Source organism: Podarcis muralis, chromosome 8, assembly GCF_964188315.1.
Source record: "Podarcis muralis chromosome 8, rPodMur119.hap1.1, whole genome shotgun sequence".
NCBI lineage: Eukaryota > Metazoa > Chordata > Lepidosauria > Squamata > Lacertidae > Podarcis > Podarcis muralis.
Genome location: NC_135662.1, coordinates 28,269,422 through 28,294,035, shown reverse-complemented (window position 1 = coordinate 28,294,035; position 24,614 = coordinate 28,269,422). Strand labels below are relative to the sequence as shown.

General features: G+C 42.0%; 1 protein-coding gene across 1 annotated transcript; it reads left to right on the top strand.

Annotated features, from left to right (window-relative positions):
- Positions 1 to 215: 215 nt before the first annotated feature.
- Positions 216 to 23,885, top strand: ATP6V0D2 (ATPase H+ transporting V0 subunit d2). The gene is made up of 8 exons (XM_028736588.2): positions 216 to 554; positions 13,903 to 14,074; positions 15,814 to 15,992; positions 16,989 to 17,068; positions 18,611 to 18,688; positions 20,204 to 20,380; positions 22,037 to 22,117; positions 22,800 to 23,885. The coding sequence occupies exons 1-8, from the start codon at positions 425 to 427 to the stop codon at positions 22,959 to 22,961; spliced, it is 1,059 nt and encodes a 352-aa protein (XP_028592421.2). The 5' UTR covers positions 216 to 424; the 3' UTR covers positions 22,962 to 23,885.
- The last annotated feature ends 729 nt before the right edge of the window (positions 23,886 to 24,614 follow it).

Here is a 24,614-nt window from a genome sequence, read left to right as displayed (position 1 = left end):
CAATTGCTCTGAAATTGGCTGTTGCACTTTCAGAGCATACGTCTCTTTGAAAGCAGTTTAAAAGGCGATGATTTAATGTTTTCGAGAAGCATGCATGCATTCTTCAATATTTTAAGGATATGTTGTCCAGTCCGATCCAACTCACATTCTGTTCTCCTCCTGCCCTTGCTCTTATGTTGTCCTTTACACCCAGAGTAGCTTCATTACTAATAGGAAAGAGTTAGTTTGTGTCTGCCTGCTGAGCTTATGTTGTGTAAGCACTATGCAGAGCGCAATGATGTTGTACTGGAAACAATGAAACAGGAAGGAGAAGCGAATTAAAGTCCAGCCAAGGCTAGTGACCGCTTGCTATCTTCTTCTGGAGGCAGACACAAGACTCGGTACTTTTTTAAGCATAGAGAGGCATCAGACCCTCTTTTCCACTATGCCGGGCTATTCAGAGTTTTTCTTCAATGTGGATCATGGGTATCTCGAGGGCCTGGTCCGAGGCTTCAAATGTGGCATCTTGACGGCTTCTGACTATGTCAACTTAGCACAGTGCGAAACGCTGGAAGGTGAGTAGGAGTCAAACGAAATCTCAGTCTCGTGACATTTGAAAGTATCACAGCAGCCTCTGTAGCTCTGCTGGGAGGGGAATGGTATTTGATCAACTAACATTTGTTGAAATGTGTTTTTCTTTTTAAATGTTACTGAAACAAAACAAAAAATGGGATTGTCCTTCAAAAGGTCAACTGGAATTCATATTGGGATGAAGGCAGAAATCTTATATATACTGTACCTTAGGTCAACTGAAATGACATTGAGTTTGTTGGGAATGTGTAACACTACCATATCAATAAAATACAGCTGCTGTTACCAGTTGGACTATACAAATAAACCAATATTCTTTTATACTTGCGGCCTAATACTCTGGTTTCTCTTCAGATCGTATAAATCTTTCGCCTTTTACTAATTCATAACCACGTTACGTCAGAACTGAATTAAACAAGACTACTAATAATTTGCCTTAACAGCATTTTTGATAGGTAGGCAATTTTGTGCTGGAATCGTTCAGTGCCATCCTAGAAGACACTGAAGTCCCACACTAAACAGATCCGCTGAGAAGTAAATCCCACTGTGTATCATGGACATCCCTGTCTGGCAAACACATGTTTTGCATGCTTCCATAATTGGGCATTAGGTTCCATCGTGTCTTAACATTGCTACTTTTCAGTATTTTGCCTTCAGGAACAGGGAGAAACGCATTTAGTGAGGAGTACCACCCATATTAAAAAGGGGACTCTAATGCATCAATTCCATAAAATGCTCTCCTCCCTTGGGCTGATCTTCATCAGAAATTGCTCCTCAGCCCTGCCCAGATTTGGAGGATAAGCCCACCTGAGGCCACTTGAGTTTCCTTTGGCTCAGACCTCAAAGCAGCCCATATACAAGGAATTGAGAAAAGGCTGCTGGCAGGCTGCACAGTTCTGCCTTTATTTCTTCTTGGCTCTTTTTTATATAAAGTTTCTTCTGCCTTGCTTTTCTGAGACTCTCCCTAAATTCTTCCCGATCTGTTTGCCTGCTCCTCACTTTGTTTCCCCTTAGCTTCCTTCCTGCTTTAGCTATGCCACCCATGTCCTGGGTGGCAGGACTACTTGCTCCCAGCCTCGTGGTATAAAACAGCTTCTCATTGAGAAATGTTGGAAACACGGGGTGGGTGTTGTTGACGCTCGTTGGTCCTTACGGTTCTATGATCGCTTTCCCCAGCCTGGTGCCCTGCAGATGTTTTCCTATCAGTCCCAACCAGTTCAGCAAGTGGCTGGGAATGGTGGGAACTGGTGTCTAACTGGAGCTCACTGGGTTGGGGGAGGCTGTTATGTGCTGGGTTTGTATCATTTGGTCTCTCATCACATCGTAACATGATCATGAGTGTTACACCTAACACTTCCCAAAGCTATATTACGGTGCAGTTTAATATGTGACCTGGTCCTGGTAATAGCAGAGCAATCCAGTGGTGATTCAGACGAGCAAACCAGCTTTAAAAATGTGGCCACCTTCCGGAGGCGGCGCGACTTCCGGAGGCGGCGCGAAACGGCAATGGCGGTCCTCTTCAGTTGCTGAAGAGGGGCTCCGCGGAAAAGGGTCGTGCGCTACGGCACAGCGACGACCCACTCAGAAAATCCACGGGTAGAGTGAGCCCGTGGCCGTGGGATTCGGCGGGCACCAGGAGCGACCTCGGAAACGCAGAAGGGACCCCGTAAGGGGCTCCGGAACGTGGAGGGGGTAGCGGTGCTGTGAATCCATCGCTCTTTCCGCGGAAGTGAAGCCGCGCGGCTGCTGCCGATGAGCGCGGACCTTTCTTCTTTGAACATTTGATTGGAAACAACATACTCGTGAGTAAGAGATTTGAGACTTTATTTGAACAGTAAAATTGTGAATTTCGGCTGAAAGCGGGAGACGCTAAAAAGGAAGTCAGTCTTCCGTCCCTGTTTAAAGGGCTGAGCAAAGTCTTTCTAAAACGGAAGCATGGAAAGGAGTTAAAAAGAACCTGGAATTTACCCTGCAAATTCGGAATCGACTGCCAAAAAGTTAAAGGCAAATTAAGACTGTACTATAAGTGGACAGAGACTGGGTTATCCCTCCTTCCCTTTTGTGGATTATAAATGTTAAGAGACCCAGCTCTCGGGCTGGCTGGATACAAAGTAACATCAGACTGTGGTGACTGTGTATAGGGATACAAAGTTTCAGTGGGCTATTTTGCAAGTTACAAGAAAGGAACTGTTGCAAGCACCTTTGCAAGGATCTTTTATACTCTGCAGTTTAAAGGGAATTTAGAGGGTTCCCCCCCTCTGTTTTGGATTTACCTTACTTGGGAACTTAAAGGAAAATTTTCATCTTTTCTCTCTAACCTCTGGGGTGCTCCCCCTGCTGGATTGTAGAACTATAAGTCTCTGAGAACTGCTGGTTGTTTTGGAATTTTTTTTTGTGTGTGTGTCTGGATGTTTACTTTCTGGATTGCCTTTCCCATGGGATTTACAATTTGACCTTGAAACATAGACAGCTGTGGAATGAGTGGTGCAGGAAAAACAAGGGCCGGCAAAAAAGCGAAACAAGCTGAACTATTGCAATTAACTTTGCCTGTGCAGCATCGTAGGTCATCGGTCCCAATTGTGACGGGACTGCAAGAAGGACAATCTAAACAGCCAGTTTTGGAAGATATGGCTGCAGGAGGGCTAGACCCTATCTCTAAAGAAATATTGGACCAACTGGCAGCTTTAAACAAAAAAGCTGATGAACAAGCGGCTAAATTTGATCAGGTGACAGCTACAATTAATAAATTGACAGACCAAGTTGCTCAAAACACACAGGCGATAGGAAATATTGAAAAGACTTCAACAGAGAGTCGAAAACTAGCCGAGGAAGCAAGTGCAAAAGCAGACCAAAATACAAAAAGGATAGAGGAACTAAGAGGAGAAGTAAGACCACTGAGTAGACAAGTTACTGAACAGCAGGCCTACCTGTCTATGGCGGAGCTGAAAAGCAAAGAAAGCAATCTTAGGCTTAGAAATATCCCAGAATTAGAAAAGGAAGATCTGATCAGCTTTTTGACTGCAGAAATATCCAAGTTCTGGGGTTTGGCAGAAGAGAAGGACTTTAAAATTGTCACCGCCTTTAGATTGGGAAGAGTGGCCAAAAAGGATAAACCAAGAGATTGCTTGGTCATATTGAGATCTAAGCAAGAAAAAGATAATATACTCGGCCTACACTTCAAAAATTCATTGGTGATACAGGGAAAGACAGCAGAAATCTTCAGAGACATACCAAAACAGCTGCTGGACTTAAGAACTATATATAAAGATCTGGCAAGATTACTCAGAAACAACACAATTCCTTACAGGTGGGAATTCCCCCAAGGCCTATCTTTTAACTGGAAAGAGAAGAAGGTAAGAATCAGAACAGCGGAGGAGCAAGAAAAGTTCCTGAACGATCACGGGGAGGACCTTCGGAAAGGAACAGCAGGTACCTGGCCACCCCCCTTGCCTGGTCAAAAAGATCCACCTCCAGGAATAGACGACAAGGGAGACAACCCTATTGGCTGACAAACTGATCCAGGATGTCTCTGCAGCTCTTCAGTTGGAACATTCATGGTGCAAATTCCCCCGAAAAAAGGAAAAGGATTTTTCATATATTGAGGAAAGAACAACTAGACGTCATTTGTCTTCAAGAAACTCATGTGACCAGGCTCCACAGAAGAGTATTAATTAACAAGAGACTAGGCCAAGAATTTATTTCATCAGACAAAGTCAAGAAAAGAGGAGTAGTGATATATGCTAAGGAGAGCCTAGCACCAAAATTTGTGTTCAAAGATGAACAAGGAAGAATTCTGGCGATTGAAATACAAACACAAGGAGAAAAATTTCTGATAGTAGGAATTTACGCACCGAACGAGGGGAAATCAGAATTTTACAAGAAGCTGCATGAGACAATGCTGGACCATGTTGACTATAATAACATCATTCTGATGGGAGATATGAATGGGGTTGTCTCCACATACATGGACAAGTCACAAAACCAAAACTTGACTAAAGATGGCAGACTACCAAAGACTTTTTTTGAATTTACAGACAATATGGACTTGATTGACATTTGGAGGGTAAAGAACCCTCTAGGTAAAGAGGGAACATTCTTTTCTGAGGCCCACCTATCTTGGACACGAATCGACCAAATCTGGATATCTAGAGGACTGGCACCTAAGACCAAAAAAATTGAAATCTGCCCCAAAACTTGCTCCGACCATAACGCCTTGAAAATGGATTTGAGACTCACACCAGCTGGATCCTTCAGATGGAGAATGAATGACTCTTTGTTTAGAGATCAGGAGATTGTAAAGAAGGCCCAAAAAACGATGAAAGACTATTTCGAAATAAATTTGAACACTTCGGTGGAAAAGAAAACAATCTGGGACGCAAGTAAAGCTGTTATGAGAGGGTTTCTGATACAACAGAACACTATTAGGAAAAAACTCTGGAATGGTAAAAAGGACAAGATTTTGGAAAAGATAAAGGACGGAGAGAGAAGGTTGAGACTTAACCCAAAATCAAAAGAAGTTTTAAGAGAAATAAAATTCCATCAAGCACAATATGCGAAACTGATAAATCAAGAAGTTGAATGGAAAATTAAACAGATGAGACAAAGATCATTTGAATCGGCAAATAAATGTGGGAAGCTGCTTTCATGGCAGCTGAAAAGGAGACAAAAATTGAACTTTGTTACCAATCTAGAGGTTGAAGGAGAATGTATTCAGAAACCAGAGGAAATTAGAAAGTGTTTCCAGAAATATTTCAAAAAATTGTTTACCCAAGGACCCCAAGTGGAGACTGAGATAAATAAATTTTTAAAAAGCTACGGCCTGGAAAAACTAACACAAGATAAACAAACAGCCCTGAACTATAAAATAACACAACAGGAAATTGAAAGTTCCATTCAGAACATGCAATTAGGCAAATCCCCGGGCCCAGATGGACTTACCTCCAAGTATTATAAGACATTGAAGGAATACTTGACTCAACCATTGATGGAGGTATGCAACCAAATTATGGAGGGGAAGGGGGCACCAGAATCGTGGAAAGAGGCATTCATTACTTTGATACCAAAATTGGAATCCGAAAAGACTCAACTTAAGAACTATCGTCCTATCTCACTCCTAAACGTGGATTACAAGATTTTTGCTGATATTTTGGCAAATAGATTGAAAAAAGTTTTAAACGAAGTAATTCATAAAGACCAAGCAGGCTTCCTCCCCGGCAGACATTTGTCTGACAACACTAGGAACATTGTGGATGTCCTGGAATTACTACAGACAAACTTGAATACGAAAGCAGTTTTGATATTTATAGATGCGGAGAAGGCCTTTGACAACATATCTTGGAAATTTATGAAGAAAAATTTGGAAGGGATGGGAGTGGGAAGGGCGTTCCAAAATGGTATTGAAGCAATTTATACAGAACAAAAAGCTAAATTGATAGTAAATAATGTGGTGACAGAGGAATTTAAAATTGAAAAAGGAACACGACAGGGGTGCCCCCTATCACCCTTGCTATTTATTTCTGTCCTGGAGGTGTTGCTGAACTTGATTAGGAAGGACCAGCGGGTGGAAGGAATACAGGTCGGAGGAAAACAATATAAACTGAAGGCCTTTGCAGATGATTTGGTTTTGACATTACAGGAGCCAGAACCCAGTGCAAAAAGAGCTTTAGAACTAATCTCTGAGTTTGGTCGGGTGGCGGGATTCAAGCTAAATAAACAAAAAACTAAGGTTTTGGTGAAAAACTTGACACCTTTAGAAATAGAGGGGTTTCAGAAGGAAACGGAGCTAAATGTGGTTAAAAAAGTGAAATACCTGGGGGTTAATTTGACTGGAAAAAATTTGAACTTGTTTAAAGATAATTATGAAAAATGTTGGTCCGAAATCAAAAAGGACTTAGAAATCTGGTCAAGACTGAAACTTTCCTTGTTGGGAAGAATTGCAGCAGTTAAGATGAATGTATTGCCAAGAATGCTGTTTCTGTTTCAGGCCCTGCAGATCGTGGACAGGGTGGAGTGTTTTGGAAAGTGGCAGAGGGACATTATGAAGTTTGTCTGGCAGGGCAAAAAGCCCCGAATAAAATTTAAAATATTAACAGATGCAAAGGAAAGAGGGGGATTTGCCCTGCCGGACTTAAGGCTGTACTATGAAGCTGCATCCCTCTGCTGGATGAAAGATTGGTTTTTGCTAGAAAACACTGATGTCCTAGATCTGGAAGTGTTCAACAATGCTTTTGGATGGCATGCATATTTGTGGTACGACAAGGTAAAGTCTCATAAGTTATTTAAAAACCATATTGTCAGGAAATCTTTGTTTATTGTCTGGACTAAATACAAGGACTTACTCGAAAACAAAACTCCGAGGTGGCTGTCACCAATGGAGGCTAAGGCCACAAAAATACTTAATATGGGGGGTGGCTGGGCAAAATACTGTGAAATAATAGAAAAAGTAGGGGACACTTGGAGGTTGCAGAGCTTTGAAAAATTGAAAGGAAAGGTGCGAGACTGGTTTCATTACGCCCAAATTTTAGAGATCTTTAAAAAGGACAAAAAAATTGGTTTCCAGGTGGAAAAATCAAAATTAGAGTCAGAACTACTTGAACCTAAGACGAAAGTGCTTTCAAGAATGTATAACTTGTTGCTTAAATGGAATACTCAAGATGAGACAGTTAAATCAGCCATGATAAAATGGGCTCAAGATATTGGATACAACATTATGTTTGAAGACTGGGAAAGGTTATGGACCACCGGTATGAAATTTACGGCATGTAGTGCCTTAAAAGAAAATATTATGAAAATGATGTACAGGTGGTACATGACCCCAGTCAAACTTGCAAAGATATATCACTTGTCTGATAATAAATGTTGGAAATGTAAGGAGGCTGAAGGAACATTCTTTCACCTCTGGTGGACATGCCCGAGGGTGAAGGCCTTTTGGGAAATGATTTATAACGAGTTGAAAAAGGTATTTAAGTATACCTTTCACAAGAAACCAGAAGCCTTCCTCCTGGGCATTGTGGGCCAGAGAGTGCTAAAGAAAGATAGAACTTTCTTTTTATATGCAACTACAGCAGCAAGAATCCTTATAGCTAAATACTGGAAGGCACAGGAGTTACCTACACTGGAAGAATGGCATACGCAACTGATGGACTACATGGAATTGGCTGAAATGACCGGCAGAATCCGAGACCAGGGAGAAGAAGCAGTGGAAGAGGACTGGAAAAAATTTAAGGACTATTTACAAAAACATTTTAAGTTATATGAATGTTGAGAATTTGCTAAGTTTTGAGAAAAACATGCTTCAGTATTGAGATTCGGAAATGATTGAAACTAAGTTATGTTTGAGAAAAGTTTAACTTTTAGAGTAAATAATTAGACGAAAATACAAATACACATGAAACAAGGTTTTAATTTGCTGTTGATTTTTATTGTAAAGAAAGCAGGGATGGAGGATGTGGGGAAGTCCAGTTGATGTTGAAAAAGGATCTGAAAAAGTGAATCTTTTTCTTTCTTGTTTCTTTACTTTGTAAAAAAAAAAAAAAAAGCTTTTGTTGTGTTATTGATGATGTATCAATGTTGTACTTTGACCCTGGAAAACAAAGCAATAAAAAAAAAATATTTAAAAAAAATAAAAATAAAAATGTGGCCACCTTTGCAGTTATTGCTAGTGAGCCAATGCAATCTGTGGAGGGCCATTCCTTCTTGTTACCAGTACCAGCCTCTGATGATGACGCAGGTGTGGGGCAAGACAACCTTTCTCTGCTGCACATCCAGCAGTAATGTGAAGAGGGGGATAAGCTCTGACAAGAAGCTCATGAAGGCAAGAGGTAAATTAGGATGAAAGATACCAGCAACTAGGGATGGAGGGGAACGTCAATTCAGTTTGCATTTAAACCTACCTAATTTGCACTTTCTGGAACAGTATGTCAGTGGTGTCCAAACTTTTTTCAAAGAGAGCTAGACTTGATGAAGTGAAGGGCCACAAGGGCTGACTAAAGGGCCAACCACAGTTGTTAACCTTTTTTTAGGATTGAAGTTGTTGAGCTTCTTTTGTAATGATTTTACCATAAAGTTGTTGAGCTTTTTAAGGGTTGAAGTTGTTGAGGTTTTTTTTAGGATTTTACCCCAGGAGATAAACTGCCACAGGGGCTGGATTAAACCGACCAGGGGGCCAAATTAGGCCCCCAAAACGGACTTTGGACATGCCTGCAATATGCCAACTAAAACACAGTCAACCTTTGAAAACTGCACTTCTCTGAATTTTGCAATATCTTTTTCATACATTACCGTAAAGCATTGCTTTCCAAACTGTGTGTCGTGACACGTTAGTGTCGGCTGCAGCATGTAGGTGTGTCATGTGACTGCTCCCCACGCTCCTCCCGGGGCTGGAAAGGGGTTAGTTTAACCTCTGGTTTGCTAGTAAAACTGAATTACTGTGTTGCGAAATAATGCTTGTCTAAAAAGTGTGTCGCCAACATGAACATTGGGAAAGGTCTGTGGTAAAGTATGCACAGATTAGTGAAAATAACATACAGAAATGCATGATATAAGGTAACAGTTTCCCAACTTCTTTTCACCCACTATTCGCTATGAAAATTTCTGAGGGTATTGGCGGACCATTTAACAATTTTCCTGTTGCCTGTTGTAGTAATTGTGATGCGCTCTGCCAGACGCTGTATGAATTTTAATTGAACTTTTATTGGTTCTTTTATTTCTTATATTGTGATTTATTGTATTGCTGTTTGAATTCCATAGAATTCAAATTGTAAGTGTTCTTCACAGACCACCTGAATGAAGCTCATGGACCACTGTTGGTCTGCAGACCTTAGTTTGGGAAACCCTGTATTAGGGGAAATTGCTCTGTAAATTGCATATATTAGGCAATATTTCACACAAATACACTGTGAATTTTCATGAGGACTTTAAATTTTTTTTGCAAATGAATGTTGAAATGTGGAGAACTAAACTTAAGAGTGGAACAATGAAAAACTTAGAGAAACAAAAAACGACATATTTGGCTATCTTGACACAAAGTCACTGACCTTTAGGGCCAAGCAGGCATTTTAACCTGAATCTCTCAGCAGTCCAATTTTCTTTGCACACTACAAATTACATTCCGTTTCTGGTGCAAACAAGCTCATACTGAAGTAAAATGAACATGTGTGGAGGTCATTACAGATATTCGGTGTGCATTGATTTCTCTGCATTTGTGAGGACAGGTTATGGTGCGTGAATCACCTCCGAGTCATCTGTCTTCTGTGGCTACAGTTTCATCCATGCCCTTTTTCTGCATGGAAAAGAGTAATGAGACAGCAGAATGCTGGGTGCCTTGGGTTATTTGACTCCATCCCTTTGTTGCTTGTAAGGGTTTCATCCGCACAATGTTTTACCAACAGAGCCTTGTTTTTAAATTCTGCAGCACTTTGTTTAACATGCAACCCTTCATTGGCTTTTACTGGCAGGCTTCAGTCTAAGGCAGAAAAAACAGAAGCTGCACAGGTACATGCTGATGTGAACTTGTATAATTAGTTAAACCGAGTGCACAGAAGCTTCAAAAGCATTTAAATGATCCAAAGCTCAGAGTCTGTCCTTCTGTGCAACTTCTAAAGGGAGTTTGTTATGGAGAGATGCTTTGGTATCAGATACTCTGATCTATCTTTTCCTCTTTGCCAAATTTCCATTCCCAGATTTTGTACAGGGAAATCATTGTACATTCTGCAGTAGGAACTAGCAGACGATGACCCAGTTCACACAGTCAGTTGAAGTGGTTTTTTCTTTTTTAAAAAAAATAATCAAGTGACTAGTAAAATCACACACAATGAGTGCATCATCCTTCAGAATTCCTGGTGGAGAAGGGGACTCAGTTTCATCAGTGGGTGGTGACTATTGACATTCTGCAACAGTGAAGCTCTTTGCTTTGCTTCCCCCCATAGAGGGGAGAGCGTAAATGGATCTGGATAGGGACACAACTGGGGCTGGGGCTAAATTTGTTCCTTACTGAAACAGATAAAATACAAAGCTTGCATGAGATTATAATAGTTGCTTCCATTGGTGTGAATTGCATTTATGTCATGAGAGACCTTTATGTGTATTCACTTCTCCTGGTGAGTGTCAATAAAACCCAATATAATATACTTAAGACATATAATATATGTCTTATATGCAACATATATACTGTTGCATGTCACCCTAATCTCCAAGCAGTGTGAAATTCCTGGGGTTCCAGGTGCTTACCTAGGATTCCTGTTTCCTTTTGGAAATGAGGCACAGTGGAGATATGTACCGTATTTTTCGCTCTATAGGACGCACTCGACCATAGGACGCACCTTGTTTTAGAGGGGGAGAACAAGAAAAAAAAATTCTCCCCCTCTCTGCGCAGTGCCCCTTCAGTGAAGCGGCAGGAGAAACGGCGCTCCTTCCATTTCTCCTCCTGCTTAGCTGAAGGGGCACCTACCCTTCAGCGAAAGGAACCCGAAGCTTCTGGAGTGCGGCAGGAGCGCTCCCACTGCGCTTTGGAGGCTTCGCATTGCTATTGCTGAAGCCAAAGAGCCTGCATTCGCTCCATAAGACGCACACACATTTCCCCTTAATTTTTGGAGGGGAAAATGTGCGTCTTATAGAGTGAAAAATACGGTAGTGTCTTTATGATATATGGCTTATTTACACATATATACAACCTAAGCATACGATGGAGTGGTCCACAGTATTAACACCCCAAAAGGGTCTTGTTTCTCCAATAGCCACCACCTTGGATTCAAGCCAGAATCAGCCATGGCCTTTTATCTGCTTTTCCAGCCTGCAGCTTCCTCCTCTATGTCACATCACAGCAAACTCTGTCCTCAAACTCCTGCTGCGTCCTACTAGCTACCTGAGAGCTGGAGCAGGGGTCCCACCCATTTGCCACCTGACACAGGGCACCCTTTCCTTGGTTCTCTTAATGTCCCATCACCTTTCCTTTCCTTATGATTTTATTACATTTGTATACCGCCCTTCATCTGCAGATCTCAGGGCGGTTCACAACATCAAAACACAATAAGGTAAAGGTAAAGGTACCCCTGCCCGTACGGGCCAGTCTTGCCAGACTCTAGGGTTGTGCGCTCATCTCACTCTATAGGCCGGGGGCCAGCGCTGTCCGCAGACACTTCCGGGTCACGTGGCCAGCGTGACAAAGCTGCATCTGGCGAGCCAGCGCAGCACACGGAACACCGTTTACCTTCCCGCTAGTAAGCGGTCCCTATTTATCTACTTGCACCCGGGGGTGCTTTCGAACTGCTAGGTTGGCAGGCGCTGGGACCGAACGACGGGAGCGCACCCCGCCGCGGGGATTCGAACCGCCGACCATGCGATCGGCAAGTCCTAGGCACTGAGGTTTTACCCACAGCGCCACCCGCGTCCCTAAAAACACAATAGAAAAGCACAAAATACATGATTAAGAACCAGAACAAAAAACAAAGCAATAACCCCCATCCTAGCGGCTCATCACCCCTAGTGTGGCTTATATTTTATTACTTTCTGGGTCTGGGGTTTAAAAGGTCTGGGACCCACAAACTGATAACAATATTAAAACAAATTTTGGAATGGTTTTCTCTTTTCAGCTTTTAATAATAATAATAATTTATTATTCATACCCCACCCACCTGGCTGAGTTTTCCCAGCCACTCTGGGCAGCTCCCAAAATAATATTAAAAACACGATAAAACATCAAATATTAAAAACTTCCCTAAACAGGGCTGGCTTCAGATGTCTTCTAAATGTCAGATACCATATTTTTCTGTGTATAAGACTATATCCCCCCCCCCAATATTTAAAGTTTAAAATTGGGGGTCGTCTTATACACAGAATGTTTAAAATATTTATTTATTAATTTGGGGCTCAAAAAATAGGGGTTGTTTTATACATGGGGGCACCTTATAGATGAAAAAACATGGTGTAGTTGTTTATTTCTTTGACATCTGGTGGGAGGGCATTCCACAGAGTGGGCGCCACTACTGAGAAAGCCCTCTGCCTGGTTCCCTGTAACTTGGCTTCTTGCTGTGTGGGAACCGCCAGAAGGCCCTTGGTGCTGGACCTCAGTGTCCGGGTTGAACAATGGGGGTGGAGACGCTCCTTCAGATATACTGGACTGAGGCCATTTAGGGATTTAAAGGTCAGCACCAACACTCTGAATTGTGCTCGGAAACGTACTGGGAGCCAGTAGGTTTTAGGTTTTACCTTGTTATGCTTCATTATGCTTCTTTGTTTTAAATTGTATTTCTATGTTGTGTGAGTTAATTTTTTTCACATTTATGTACCCAAACTGGGAACATTTTGATGAAGGGTGATAGTGGTGCAGCAATAAAACTGCTAGCACAGTTGCAAAGCTAAGCAGGGTCTGGTATGGTTTCAAACTGGATGAGGGACTGTGTGTTGAGATTCCTGCATTGCAAGCAGCTGGACTCTTCCAGTTCTATGATTCCCTTCCAGTTCTATGATTCTATGAAGTACATTTTAAAGGCATGATCAAGTTTTATCATTATTATAGAGGCTTTAGGGCAGTTTGCTTTCTGGTTTTTATGTCTAGGAGCTAGACTAATGTGCTGCATCAGAACTAGATCTTCCTATGTGACTGTAATACCTGCTTGACCTGTACAATTGCAAACAAAAACAAGGACCCAGATGCACTTGGCCTTTCACCTTGAAACAACCCTGTAAAAGTTGTTATGAGATTCCTACAGCTCAGAGAATGGAGAGTGAAAGAGTAGCCCCAAAAAAGAGAAAAGGGAGAGATTCCCATCACACAGCAATCTTGGACATCTATGTGCAATGTCTGAATCTGTACATAATAGGAGGAGGAAGAAGAAGAGTTTGGATTGATATCCCGCTTTATCACTACCCGAAGGAGTCTCAAAGCGGCAAACAATCTCCTTTCCCTTCCTCCCCCACAACAAACACTCTGTGAGGTGAGTGGGGCTGAGAGACATCAGAGAAGTGTGACTGGCCCAAGGTCACCCAGCAGCTGCATGTGGAGGAGCAGAGACCCGAACCCGGTTCACCAGATTACGAGTCCACCGCTCTTAACCACTACACCACACTGGAAGTCACACTCAGTGCAAACTGCGGTTTACAAGTCAGCTTCCAACCCTGATTTCAGATCCTGGCTTGTCAGCTCCACAGTGAGTGTGGTTTGAGTTGGGTTCAGACCTTAAAGCAAACCATGGGATTGTGCTACATCTGAACCCAGCCACCGGGTGTAAAGAAGGAAATGAAAGAGAAGTATGATTTAAAAATGAAAAGCGATACTGTCTCTTTAACCTCCTTTGTTTCTTTGTAGAAATCAAATCTTTTTCAATTCTATTCCAGACCTGAAGTTACAATTGCAGACCACAGACTACGGAAACTTCTTAGCCAACGAAACAGGCTCTCTCACGGTTTCTATCATCGACGACAAACTAAAGGCCAAGCTATTGGCAGAATTTCACTATTTCAGAAATCATGCCTTCGAGCCACTTTCCACATTCCTAAACTATATTACGTAAGTAAAATTAGTAATTTCATGATGTGAGCAACTAATAAACAATGACTAAAGGCCCATAAAGTCAGAGTATTAAAAGCCAGTGTGGTCTAGTCATTAGAGTATCAAACTAGGATCTGGGGGACCAGGATTTGAATCCGCACTCAGCCAGGAAGCTCACTGGGTGACTTTGGGCCAGTCACTGCCTCTTGGCCTGCCCTACCTCACAGGGTTGTTAAGGGGATTAAATGAGGAGAGTTAGAACCATGTACATCACCTTGAACTTCTTGGAGAAATAAGTGGGATATAAATGTGGTAATAAATCAATTCTAGTCTCATGCATCTGTTTTTTAGCCCATTTTAATGGAATAGTTATGTACAAACTTACTGCCACATTTTCTGGATTTTATGGGTACCATGACGTATTGCAACCTGAATTAGTTTCCATTGGAAATAAACTTTGCAAGGTCACTTTGTTCAAGCCCCATTGAAATGAATGAGTGTTACACAGAAGCAATGTTTGGTGGATTGTTTTCTGAAGTGTGCATCTTATGCTAGGCCTAGACTCTGTTCAGTAACGGCAGCTTAATCAGAAAACTTACAGTACAATCTGATTACTCAGGAGTAAGCTCCATGCATCCCCAGTAATGCATTTAGGATGGACTTCAATAAGTAGATCCAAGGCCTACTTATGTAGTCATTGTATTCATTAGTAATGCTTCTTCTGGCCTGCAGTAAATTCTTATGGCAGATGCCCAGACGTTTATCTTTTAATTCATTTTGGCAGCATTGTAATATTAAATTTCCCAACTCCCTTTGAAGCAAGGTTTATTTTTTTACTTGGCAACCTAATTAACATTGATTTCTTAACATCAGGCTGTTTGGGTGGATTTTGTGATTGAATTCATTAAGTCTTCCTAGTTGCTTAAAAGTCTATGCAAGGAATGGTAGCCTGCAGCCATGGTGCGTGAGCTGTGATGCTGCCAGTGGACCACCCTCCCGGTCCTGTGATTTTCACGCAATAAAAGGCCTCTAAATCCCTCTAAATTTCCTCTGTCAAGTTTGGGCTGTGGTTGTGACTTTCTGGTAGAAGTCAGTGCTGTGTTTACTTACAAGTCCATCTCACCAGAGGCTTCCTGTCTGACATTAGAGCAGCCTTCCATAACCCAGTGCCCTTCATATGTCCAAGACTACAACCCCCATCATTCCTGACTATTGTCCACGCTGGCTGGGATTTATGGGAGTTGTAGTCTGGAATGTGCCAGGTTCAGGAAGCCTGGGTTAAAGGAATGCATTGGGAGGCAGGATCAGGTGTGACTGATCTTCATGTGCTCATTCATAATAAGGTTCGATGAGACCCCACGTGTACAAACATATGTGCATGGTTTATTTCCACACTATCAAACAGGACTCTACTTAAATTGGCAATCGGCCACAACACATTTGGAAAATAAGCCCATTTCCTGATAAAAAGTGGCTCTGGGCATTAAATTCTAAGTTATTGATTTTTGCATTTGATTGCAGTGATTCTGTGCAAGCCTGGTTAGATTAGGGACTGTCTAATGTAGCGTTCTGTTTACAAGAATTCCTTGTTGCCACATTGCCACAGCTGATAAAGAGTGATCACACCTTTTCTGCAGAGCCCTGGCTATTTTAACCTTTATATTTGCAAAATGTGGCTTGGTGTTTGGCTTTTTTAAAGCAGTTTTCTCCCTGAGGAAGAACATAGTATTTTGATGAATGTTGTTTTCTCTCACTAGGTACAGCTATATGATTGACAACGTGATCCTGCTCATTACTGGCACACTGCGTCAGCGGCCCTTGGAAGAGCTGGTTCCCAAGTGCCATCCGTTGGGCAATTTTGAGCAAATGGAAGCTGTCAGCATTGCTCCAAACCCTGCAGAGTTATTCAATGCAATTTTGGTGGATACACCCCTAGGTATGACTGTTCACAATTTTGTGTGTGTGTGTTGTGTGTGGACCTTCAGATGAGATTGTTTTCTATCATGGCAGCACTTGCTCTCTGCATCTAGTCTGCAGTACTTGTGGCCCATTAAAATGAAGGCAGCCAGTTGTCTTAGGGCAAAGACCACAGAAATGGCAGAATTTTTGCCCTGCTTGAAGAAGGTCCCAAATTCAATTCCTGGCATCTCTAGGTAGGGCTGGAAATGTCCCCAGTCTGAAACCCTCCTCTGAAGAGCTTCGAGGGGTTCTCAGGCCACTTTGCACTTAGGCACTACTGACAGCCATATCATCTTAGCTTCAGGAGCTGAAGCGTTGCTGCTGGTCCTTCTCTGTCTCTAGAGGGGGGTGATGCCTGAGGCAGCCACCTCACCTTGCCTCTTGGGTGGGTCGGCTCTGCCCTGTAGGAAAGCTTTAGAGAGCTGTCATAATAAGTAAAAATTCGTTGCATGAATGGGACCAGGCACTCTCGGTGATTTTTCTCTCCAATATTCTTAAAAGAAATAAATCAGCATTTAGAATCAAAATTATAACAAAACAAACAAATAAATGTATCAGAGTGGGTGATATAATATATATACAGAGAGTATAATAGCCTTCCCATAGATCATCTTTATTTTTATTAGTTATTAAATTTGTTAGTCACTTTATCTAGGCAACCCAAAGCAACACTGACTGCTAGGTCAGAGAGTAGACCAAATTTTATGCTAGCATTTCCTACGAGACACCTGGTGGAGATTTGGATTAGCAACCCCATTATCTTCAAACCAGAATCCTATTGCAAAGCTGTATTATATATACACCACTTCAGGGATGTTGAAAACATTTACTTCCTCTCCTTCCTTCTATATTATTTTTTGCAGGGCAGTAGAAAGTCAGTCATTGAGCATAAAAAAATTGTTAAAACCGATAAGTGGGCTTCTTATGCTTCTCTACAGCTTGCCTTTATAATTTAAACATGTCTGCTTTTCAGCTGATTTCTTTCAAGACTGCATATCTGAAAACGATCTGGATGAAATGAACATTGAAATCATGCGCAACAAACTGTATAAGGTAAATGCTTTCAGCGCCAGCTGTGAAAAAGTAAATTGGGGGGATAGGTACAATGTAAGCCATGAAAATAAGTGGTCTTGAGAACTTTGGAGAATAGGTGGGATTTAAATAGTGTACTCTCAAGAAATGGGGGAAATTAACCCTGGTATTGATGTAATGCTCATTGCACCCTCTGTCGTTCCCTGAAATGAATTTGCATGCTGCAGGAAACAGCAAAAGCAAATGTGCAAGTGACAAGAGAGCCAACTTCCAGTTCTTGGCACTTCCTATAAAATGCCAAGCCACCCTAATTTGAGAGCAGGATGTAACATATAGAATGTGTAGAATTTGGACAAGTTCAACTCTAAGGGTAATTCAGAGGGAGCAAGAAGAGCAAGTTTTTTCTGCTTCCTGGAATTTGTGTTTCTCTGTCACGAATGAAACTTTCACATTTCCCCTTGTGATCAGATCTCCAAGCAGCCACTGTTTCTGGAGGGGTAGCCATAATAGCCTCTTGCAGAAAAAAGAACTAAGAGTATTGTGGAACCTTAAAGACTTTTCACACAATTGTGGCATAAGCTTCCATGAACTATTTTCCACTTCAACAGCTGCACGAAATGTTCTCTTGACTTACAGGTGTATATAAACAGACGGGTGCCTCGGAGGAATGGTAAACGTTGAGGTACTGTATATTAGGCAGGATGGAGTTCAAGGAAACCTGCTTTCTAGTAAATGTGCATGGGAATTCGCCTTTGTGCCATTACATGAACACTAACAACCTACTGTAGTAGTGTATGTGCAAATCAGCTAACTGCACTTATTTAGTAAAGGCTAAGGTCCTCTAAAAAGGGACGCGGTCGCTTAAAAAAAAGGTCTCTAAAAAGGGACACGGGTGGCGCTGTGGGTTAAACCACAGAGCCTAGGACTTGCCAATCAGAATGTCGGCGTTTCGATTCCCTGCGATGGTGTGAGCTCCCGTTGCTTGGTCCCTGCTCCTGCCAACCTAGCAGTTCGAAAGCACGTCGAAGTGCAAGTAGGTAAATAGGTACCGCACCGGCGGGAAGGTAAACGGCATTTCCGTGTGCTGCTCTGGTTCGCCAGAAGCGGCTTAGTCATGTTGGCCACATGACCTGGAAGTTGTACGCCAGCTCCCTCGGCCAATAAAGCAAGATGAGCGCCGCAACCCCAGAGTCAGCCACGGCTGGACCTAATGGTCAAGGGTCCCTTTACCTTTAAGGTCCTCTAGGCTTTCCTACTGCAATGAACAGATATGACAATGTTCATATTTACTCGTGCATTCTAAATAAATAAAAACATCGCTTCTGCTAAACGTTATTGTTCCTCTCCTACCAAAGGTGGTTACTATTGCAGCAGCACATCATCAGTAGGAGAAAACTAACCTGTCTCACACCCTTTAGTTTTTACATGTTTTGTACTTCCCATAATGGCTGGTCGAACATAATAAGTAAGGGAAATGGCTGGCTGACTGCTCCAGTCATGACTGTCAGTAATTCAGAGAAGGTTTGAATATAATGTTACTTTTTTTCCTGTCCCATTCTTTAGTCTTACCTTGAAGCGTTCTATACGTTCTGCAAAAACCAAGGTGGCACTACGGCAGATATAATGTGCCCACTCTTAGAGGTAAGGAAAACATTATGGCTAGGAAAGAATCAGTCATTCTTTAGCCCATGCTCCTTGTGCATGCATACATTTTTCAGTCAATTTGTCCTGTTTCCACATTGAGCTACATTTGTTTTCTTTCCAAAATTCACCTGTGAATGCTTCTATACCTTGTCATGTTACAAGGTGATACAAGAGCTGCCTTTAAGTTTTCCAGTCTGCCCCCTGCCGACAGGGAACAGCTGCTCTAAGAAACTACAAACCCTGCCTGCCACCGTAACCAATACACACATTTCTGATATTACAATATCCAAAAAAATCACAAGTTATTAGTCTACAATATCTCGATAACTAAAAATAAATGAATAGGGCAAAAGGAAAATATCAAAATACCAGATTATCCATTACGCATTTCACCAAAACATACATGACCATTATTTTTCTATTTGTGAATCACTTCCTATAAAACATCTGAAAGCAATTTAAAAGCATCATCAATGAAGACACATATAAGAACAATTATATCAATTTCATACCATTCATAACACTATTTCCTTGTTCCTAGTTGATAACAACATTTCAAACAGCTTGAAAGCAGAAAACGAAAAGCTCATATATTTCAGCAGTTCAAGAAATACTCAGTGCAGATCATGGAAGAATCAGTCAGCAAGCTGTATGAATCCCACTGTTCACGTAGGCAGGTCCACGCCATACATTTAAAGTGCATTCAACACACATTTAAAGCACATAGCTTCCCCAAAGCATCATGGGAACTGTAGTTTATTAAGGTGGTTGGAAACTGTACTTCTGTGATGCAGTGGCGTAGCGTGGGGGGTGCAGGGGGGGCCGGCCGCACCGGGCGCAGCATCTGGGGTTAGGGCAAATCCACAGGTTAGGGGGCGCAAATCCACGGGTTAGGGGGCGCAAATCCACAGGTTAGGGGGCGCAAATTATTTGCCTTGCCCCGGGTGCTGACAACCCATGCTACGCCACTGCTGTGATGGGAAAACTATGGTTCCCAGGATTCCTTAGGAGAGACTTGTGCTTTAAGTGTGCGTTGAATATGCTTTAGACTTCAAACAGACCTACATGCATATATGGTATACTGCATATATCTGTTGACAACTGGGCCTTTGTATACTATTATGATAATTTGGGGAGCGAATCTAACAAATAAATCCAGAAAGTAATGCAGTTTTGATGCTTTTCATCCTGCTTCAAACATCCTGCCAGCCACATTAAAATATGGCTTCCCTTTCAATTAATTTGCTGCACATTAATTCTGGGCCAATATACTGTAGTTTGTTCTCACTACATCTGCAACCTCATGGTTGTTTTATCCCCTTTCACATCAAATCACCCCTTGTGATTCCATGGTGTCCCACAATTTCCACAGACTTACGAAGAGAGCAGTTTGGGGTAAGGAGGATGAGAGAAGGCTCCCATCGCCAGCAAACCCCTCCTGCGCTCCATAGTAGATGTCTACAAAATATTTTTTAAAGGCTGAAAGCTGTCATTTGTTTTTGTCTTATGCAGTTTGAAGCAGACAGGCGTGCCTTCATCATCACCATTAATTCATTTGGCACTGAATTAAGCAAAGAAGACAGACAGAAGCTGTATCCAACATGTGGGAAACTGTATCCAGAAGGCTTGGATATGCTTGCCAAAACAGAAGATTATGAGCAAGTGAAGGGCGTGGCAGACTACTATGCTGTATGTAAATACTAAATAGCTCCTAACAAAAGCTTACTGTGTCTACAACATTCCATGGCATGTACCACCAAAGAAAGGGCATTAAGTACTTGTTCAGCCAGATTCTATACAAAGTGAAGAGTGCTGATTCTCAGCGGCCCTCACTAAGGGAAATACATGGGGCAATTGCCAAGGGAGGAGACCATCGTCTCTGTCATAGGCGCCAACTCCTAAGGGCCCAGGTCCCTTCAGGGGTCCCCCATAAAATACTTTAGGGGGCCAGACCCCCCCCCCCAAAAGTTGATGGGCATTGCTGCCTTTCATTCTTTTCCATGTTTGGATGTCATTTCACAACAAGCCCTGTAAACAAGCTTGTAAAAGGGTTCCTGGATGGCAAGGAAACTGGGATTGGGTGAAAACCTAGGTGCCTAGAAAGTTAAGCTTGGGGAGAGATGGGTTCTAGCCCCTTTTTAGCTTTAAGAATTCAGAGTAGCCCTGGACCGGTCAACCCTGTAGATCTGTTTTGGGGATAAAAAGTGGGGCGAGGGGGGAATAAACCTTCACCAGCACTTGGTACCTTCATTACTAGGATCTGGGGGCAGGGTTTATCTGTCCCCTCCCAATATTTTATTCAAGTTGGCATCCCTGGCCTCCATCTTGTCCAGTTCTGAATGGGTCTGAATGGGTCTTGATTGGTTGCGATGAAGTCTCATTGCCCCAGCAGATGGACTGTCCACTATTCACAGCATCACTGGTGGCAGAGGTGAGTGGGGTCCAACCAGTTGCCAGGATTAGGGTGGCCTGATGGGGGGGGGGGGAGGAAAAGCTCCTGCACCTTAAATTGTGTAGGAAGTCAGTGCAGCTAATCATTAAAGGTGCAATAGTCCCCAGACCATGCTAGCCAGAGCCCAGCTCTTAGATGAGGGTGTGTACCGCCAAAGAGACCCTGTGAAACCTTTATAGTTGGGTCCAATTGATTTACGAAGGTTAATTGCACAATGTTTGAGAAGCTTTAGTGTAGTGTCAGTCACTCAAGAAAAATGAATCTGTGTGCTTTGGAAAACTAATTTTAATCAGGAGATTGCATTTTCTGTAATTTACTGCCTACACATAAACTCATAGCCTAACATGATGCAATAAGGATACAACGGCAGGCAATCCCATGCCAGGTTTCAACAAATACATTAAATAGGGATAGTTTCTGTCTCACTGTGTTTGGGTGACTGGGAGGTGTGAACAGCCCTTGAAAAATTACAAGGCTGTGTCGCCTTGTGGTTATGGTACCTAGCAAAAGTCTTCAGAACACAAACATTTCTATGTATATGAATCTGCCCTTTGGTAAGTCCATGAGATTTAGCTACACCACTCTGGCAGCAGCTGTCTAGGTTTTGAGGCAGGAATATTTTCCAGCCCCACTTGGAGCTGTCATGGCCTGAACCTGGGACCTTCTGCATGCAAAGGATGTGCTCTGCCACTGAACTTTGACCCCTATAAAGTCACTTTCAGGCAGTGTATGAGTGAGGGGAGTAAGAAATACCCTTGAAACTCACTGGCCATGCATTCTAGAGTTGTGCACCTAAGGAACCTATTTACAAAAAAGAGGTTAATTTTAAATACACAGAAACATCACATGTAAGCGAAATAAAACCAGTGGTGTGTGGTTTTTTGTACTTTCAGCAATACAGGGCTTGCTTTGAATGCGTAGGAAGTGGTACAGGAGGAGAAAAAACGTTAGAAGATGCTTTTTTTGAACATGAGGTAAGATGCTCTTTCTCTGGTTCAAACCTTTATCTTTGCTACATTTGTTTTTCTTCGACTTGCTCAGAGTCAACTGTGACAGAAAGTGGTGATGGACTTGCAGGAGGTGACATTGCTCACTCTGAATAAACAGCCAGTATCTTCTTAAAGCAGGAAGAGGGAATACGTAGCCCTCCAGATGCTGCTGGACACCCATCATCTCTGACCGTTGACCATACTAGCTGGGGCTAATGGAAGTTGGAGTCCACTAAAATCTAGAGGGCCACAGGTTCCCCATCCCTGTCCTTCAGTATTATAAAGCTGCAAAGTGCTAAAAATGACCACCACCTTTTGGAGAAGCAAACTCAAAAGAAAAAATGCCCACAGAGCCATTTGTAAGTAATAGAGACATATGGTAAAATTCCATTCAAAGCAGCTCTGAATCTTCCAGCGCTGCAGCCATTAGAGAAACATTAATTTCCGTGTCCTAACCTATTCCTTTAATGTTCCTGCGGCCTGTTAAATTGTCACAAAAACCCAAAGATAGCTGCACTTTGACCCAGCTCCTACTGAGAAAAGTACTTGTAAAAGAAAAGGTTTGTAAAACTCTTTAGAATGCTTGAGAATGAAAGATGTAACGTCCAAGTAACTGATTATTTCCCCTCGCTAATAAAATATTTCTTTCTTGCACTCTTTTCTCCAGGTCAAAATGAATGTGCTGGCATTCAACAACCAGTTCCACTTTGGGGTCTTCTATGCCTATATAAAGCTGAAGGAACAAGAAAGCAGAAACATTGTATGGATTGCTGAATGCATTTCCCAGAGGCACAGAACAAAAATTAACAACTACATCCCTATTCTCTAAACCAGACTTTAGTGGTGTGTTTTAATGGTACATCTATTTCATCTACTGGGTTCTTTACTAAATTACTCATCATATTCCAAAAAGGGGGGTTAATTTGCACATTATAGCCACCAATAACATTTTAGAATTATGATTAGCCAATTAGGCATTTTATGTTTGGGGCACTTCCATTTCCTCCTGCCCTCCCCGATCTTTTCCAGAGATTCTGTTGGTAGATCATCAGTAGACCCATGACTGCAGAGTTTTCTGCAGGAATAGTGGAAGGCTCTGCAGCAAATACGCCTTTCTGACCCTTCTAGCCAGTGATCTCAGGGTTACGATTGCTCTGGAAAATGTAAAATCTCCCTCCCTATCTGATCCCTTTAATTATCACTGCCCCCAGCTGATGCTTTTTCTTTTTCTTTAAAAGCATGCACCTTAAATGCAAAGTTGCATTTCACTTCACTTCTGGTTGGGCCCCCAAAAATGTAAAGTATAGAGAAAGAAAAGCATTACTTTAAAGCATTAGCATTTCATTAAAGAATACTCATGTATCACATGCATGGTTAGATTTAAATGGCAAGACTCCTATAATACCACTTAAGAATCATAAAGGCTGATAAGAAATTAAAGTAACAGAAGCAGCTTTACTACCTAGCAATTGCTTGTAATTAGAAACATGTTGCAAAGGCAGAAGAGGGAACTCCCTTGGGCTGTTTTGGTGGGACATAGACCCGTTGTTGTTGTTTTAAAAAATGCAATAAATGGGTTAAATAAAAATATAATTGTTTTCCAGAAATTCACTGTGAATATATAGCCGCCATTCAGCTAAGAGTCATCAAATAAAGTTTGTCATGAAATGTGATGATATATGATGAGATGTAAGAATGTTACAGAATTGCTTATCTTGCTGTCCTGCTGAAATAAAATCTATTTCCTAGCCTAGGCATGTATACAATTTCTAGTTTGCTTTTGCTTTACCGGAAGGACAGAAGGAAGGGGAGCAAGGTGTCTGCTTTTAACATCTTCCATGCTATTTTGCTAAGCAAACGTGAAGGATTTTCTTTAATAACATTCTTCTCATAAGGAGTAAATGAATGGGCTTGAGAAAAGCAACAAACAAAATTACCTGTATGAAAAACTCAAATCCATATTATCTGAATAAACCAGCGTTGCGCCTGCAAACATTTTGTAGTGCAGGGAACCTTAGGACCTCTAAAATTTGTAGATATTATTGGACTCCAACTTCCGTATGCCCTAGGAAGCATTACCTATGGTCAGGGATGAAGAGTGGTGTAGTCCAATGACACAAAGAAGGCAACATTATGGCGTTGAGGTAGTGCCATCAGTGTACATATACAGTGGTACCTCAGGTTAAGTACTTAATTCATTCCAGAGGTCCATTCTTAACCTGAAACTGTTCTTAACCTGAAGCACCACTTTAGCTAATGGGGCCTCCTGCTGCTGCTGTGCTGCCAGAGCACGATTTCTGTTTTCATCCTGAAGCAAAGTTCTTAACCTGAAGCACTATTTCTGGGTTAGCGGAGTCTGTAACCTGAAGCGTATGAAACCTGAAGCGTATGTAACCTGAGGTACCACTGTATCAAAATTATGAGCCAAGATAGAACTCTTAGAAAGCAAATGAGATTTTGGAATGTTTGCAGGAGACTAAAT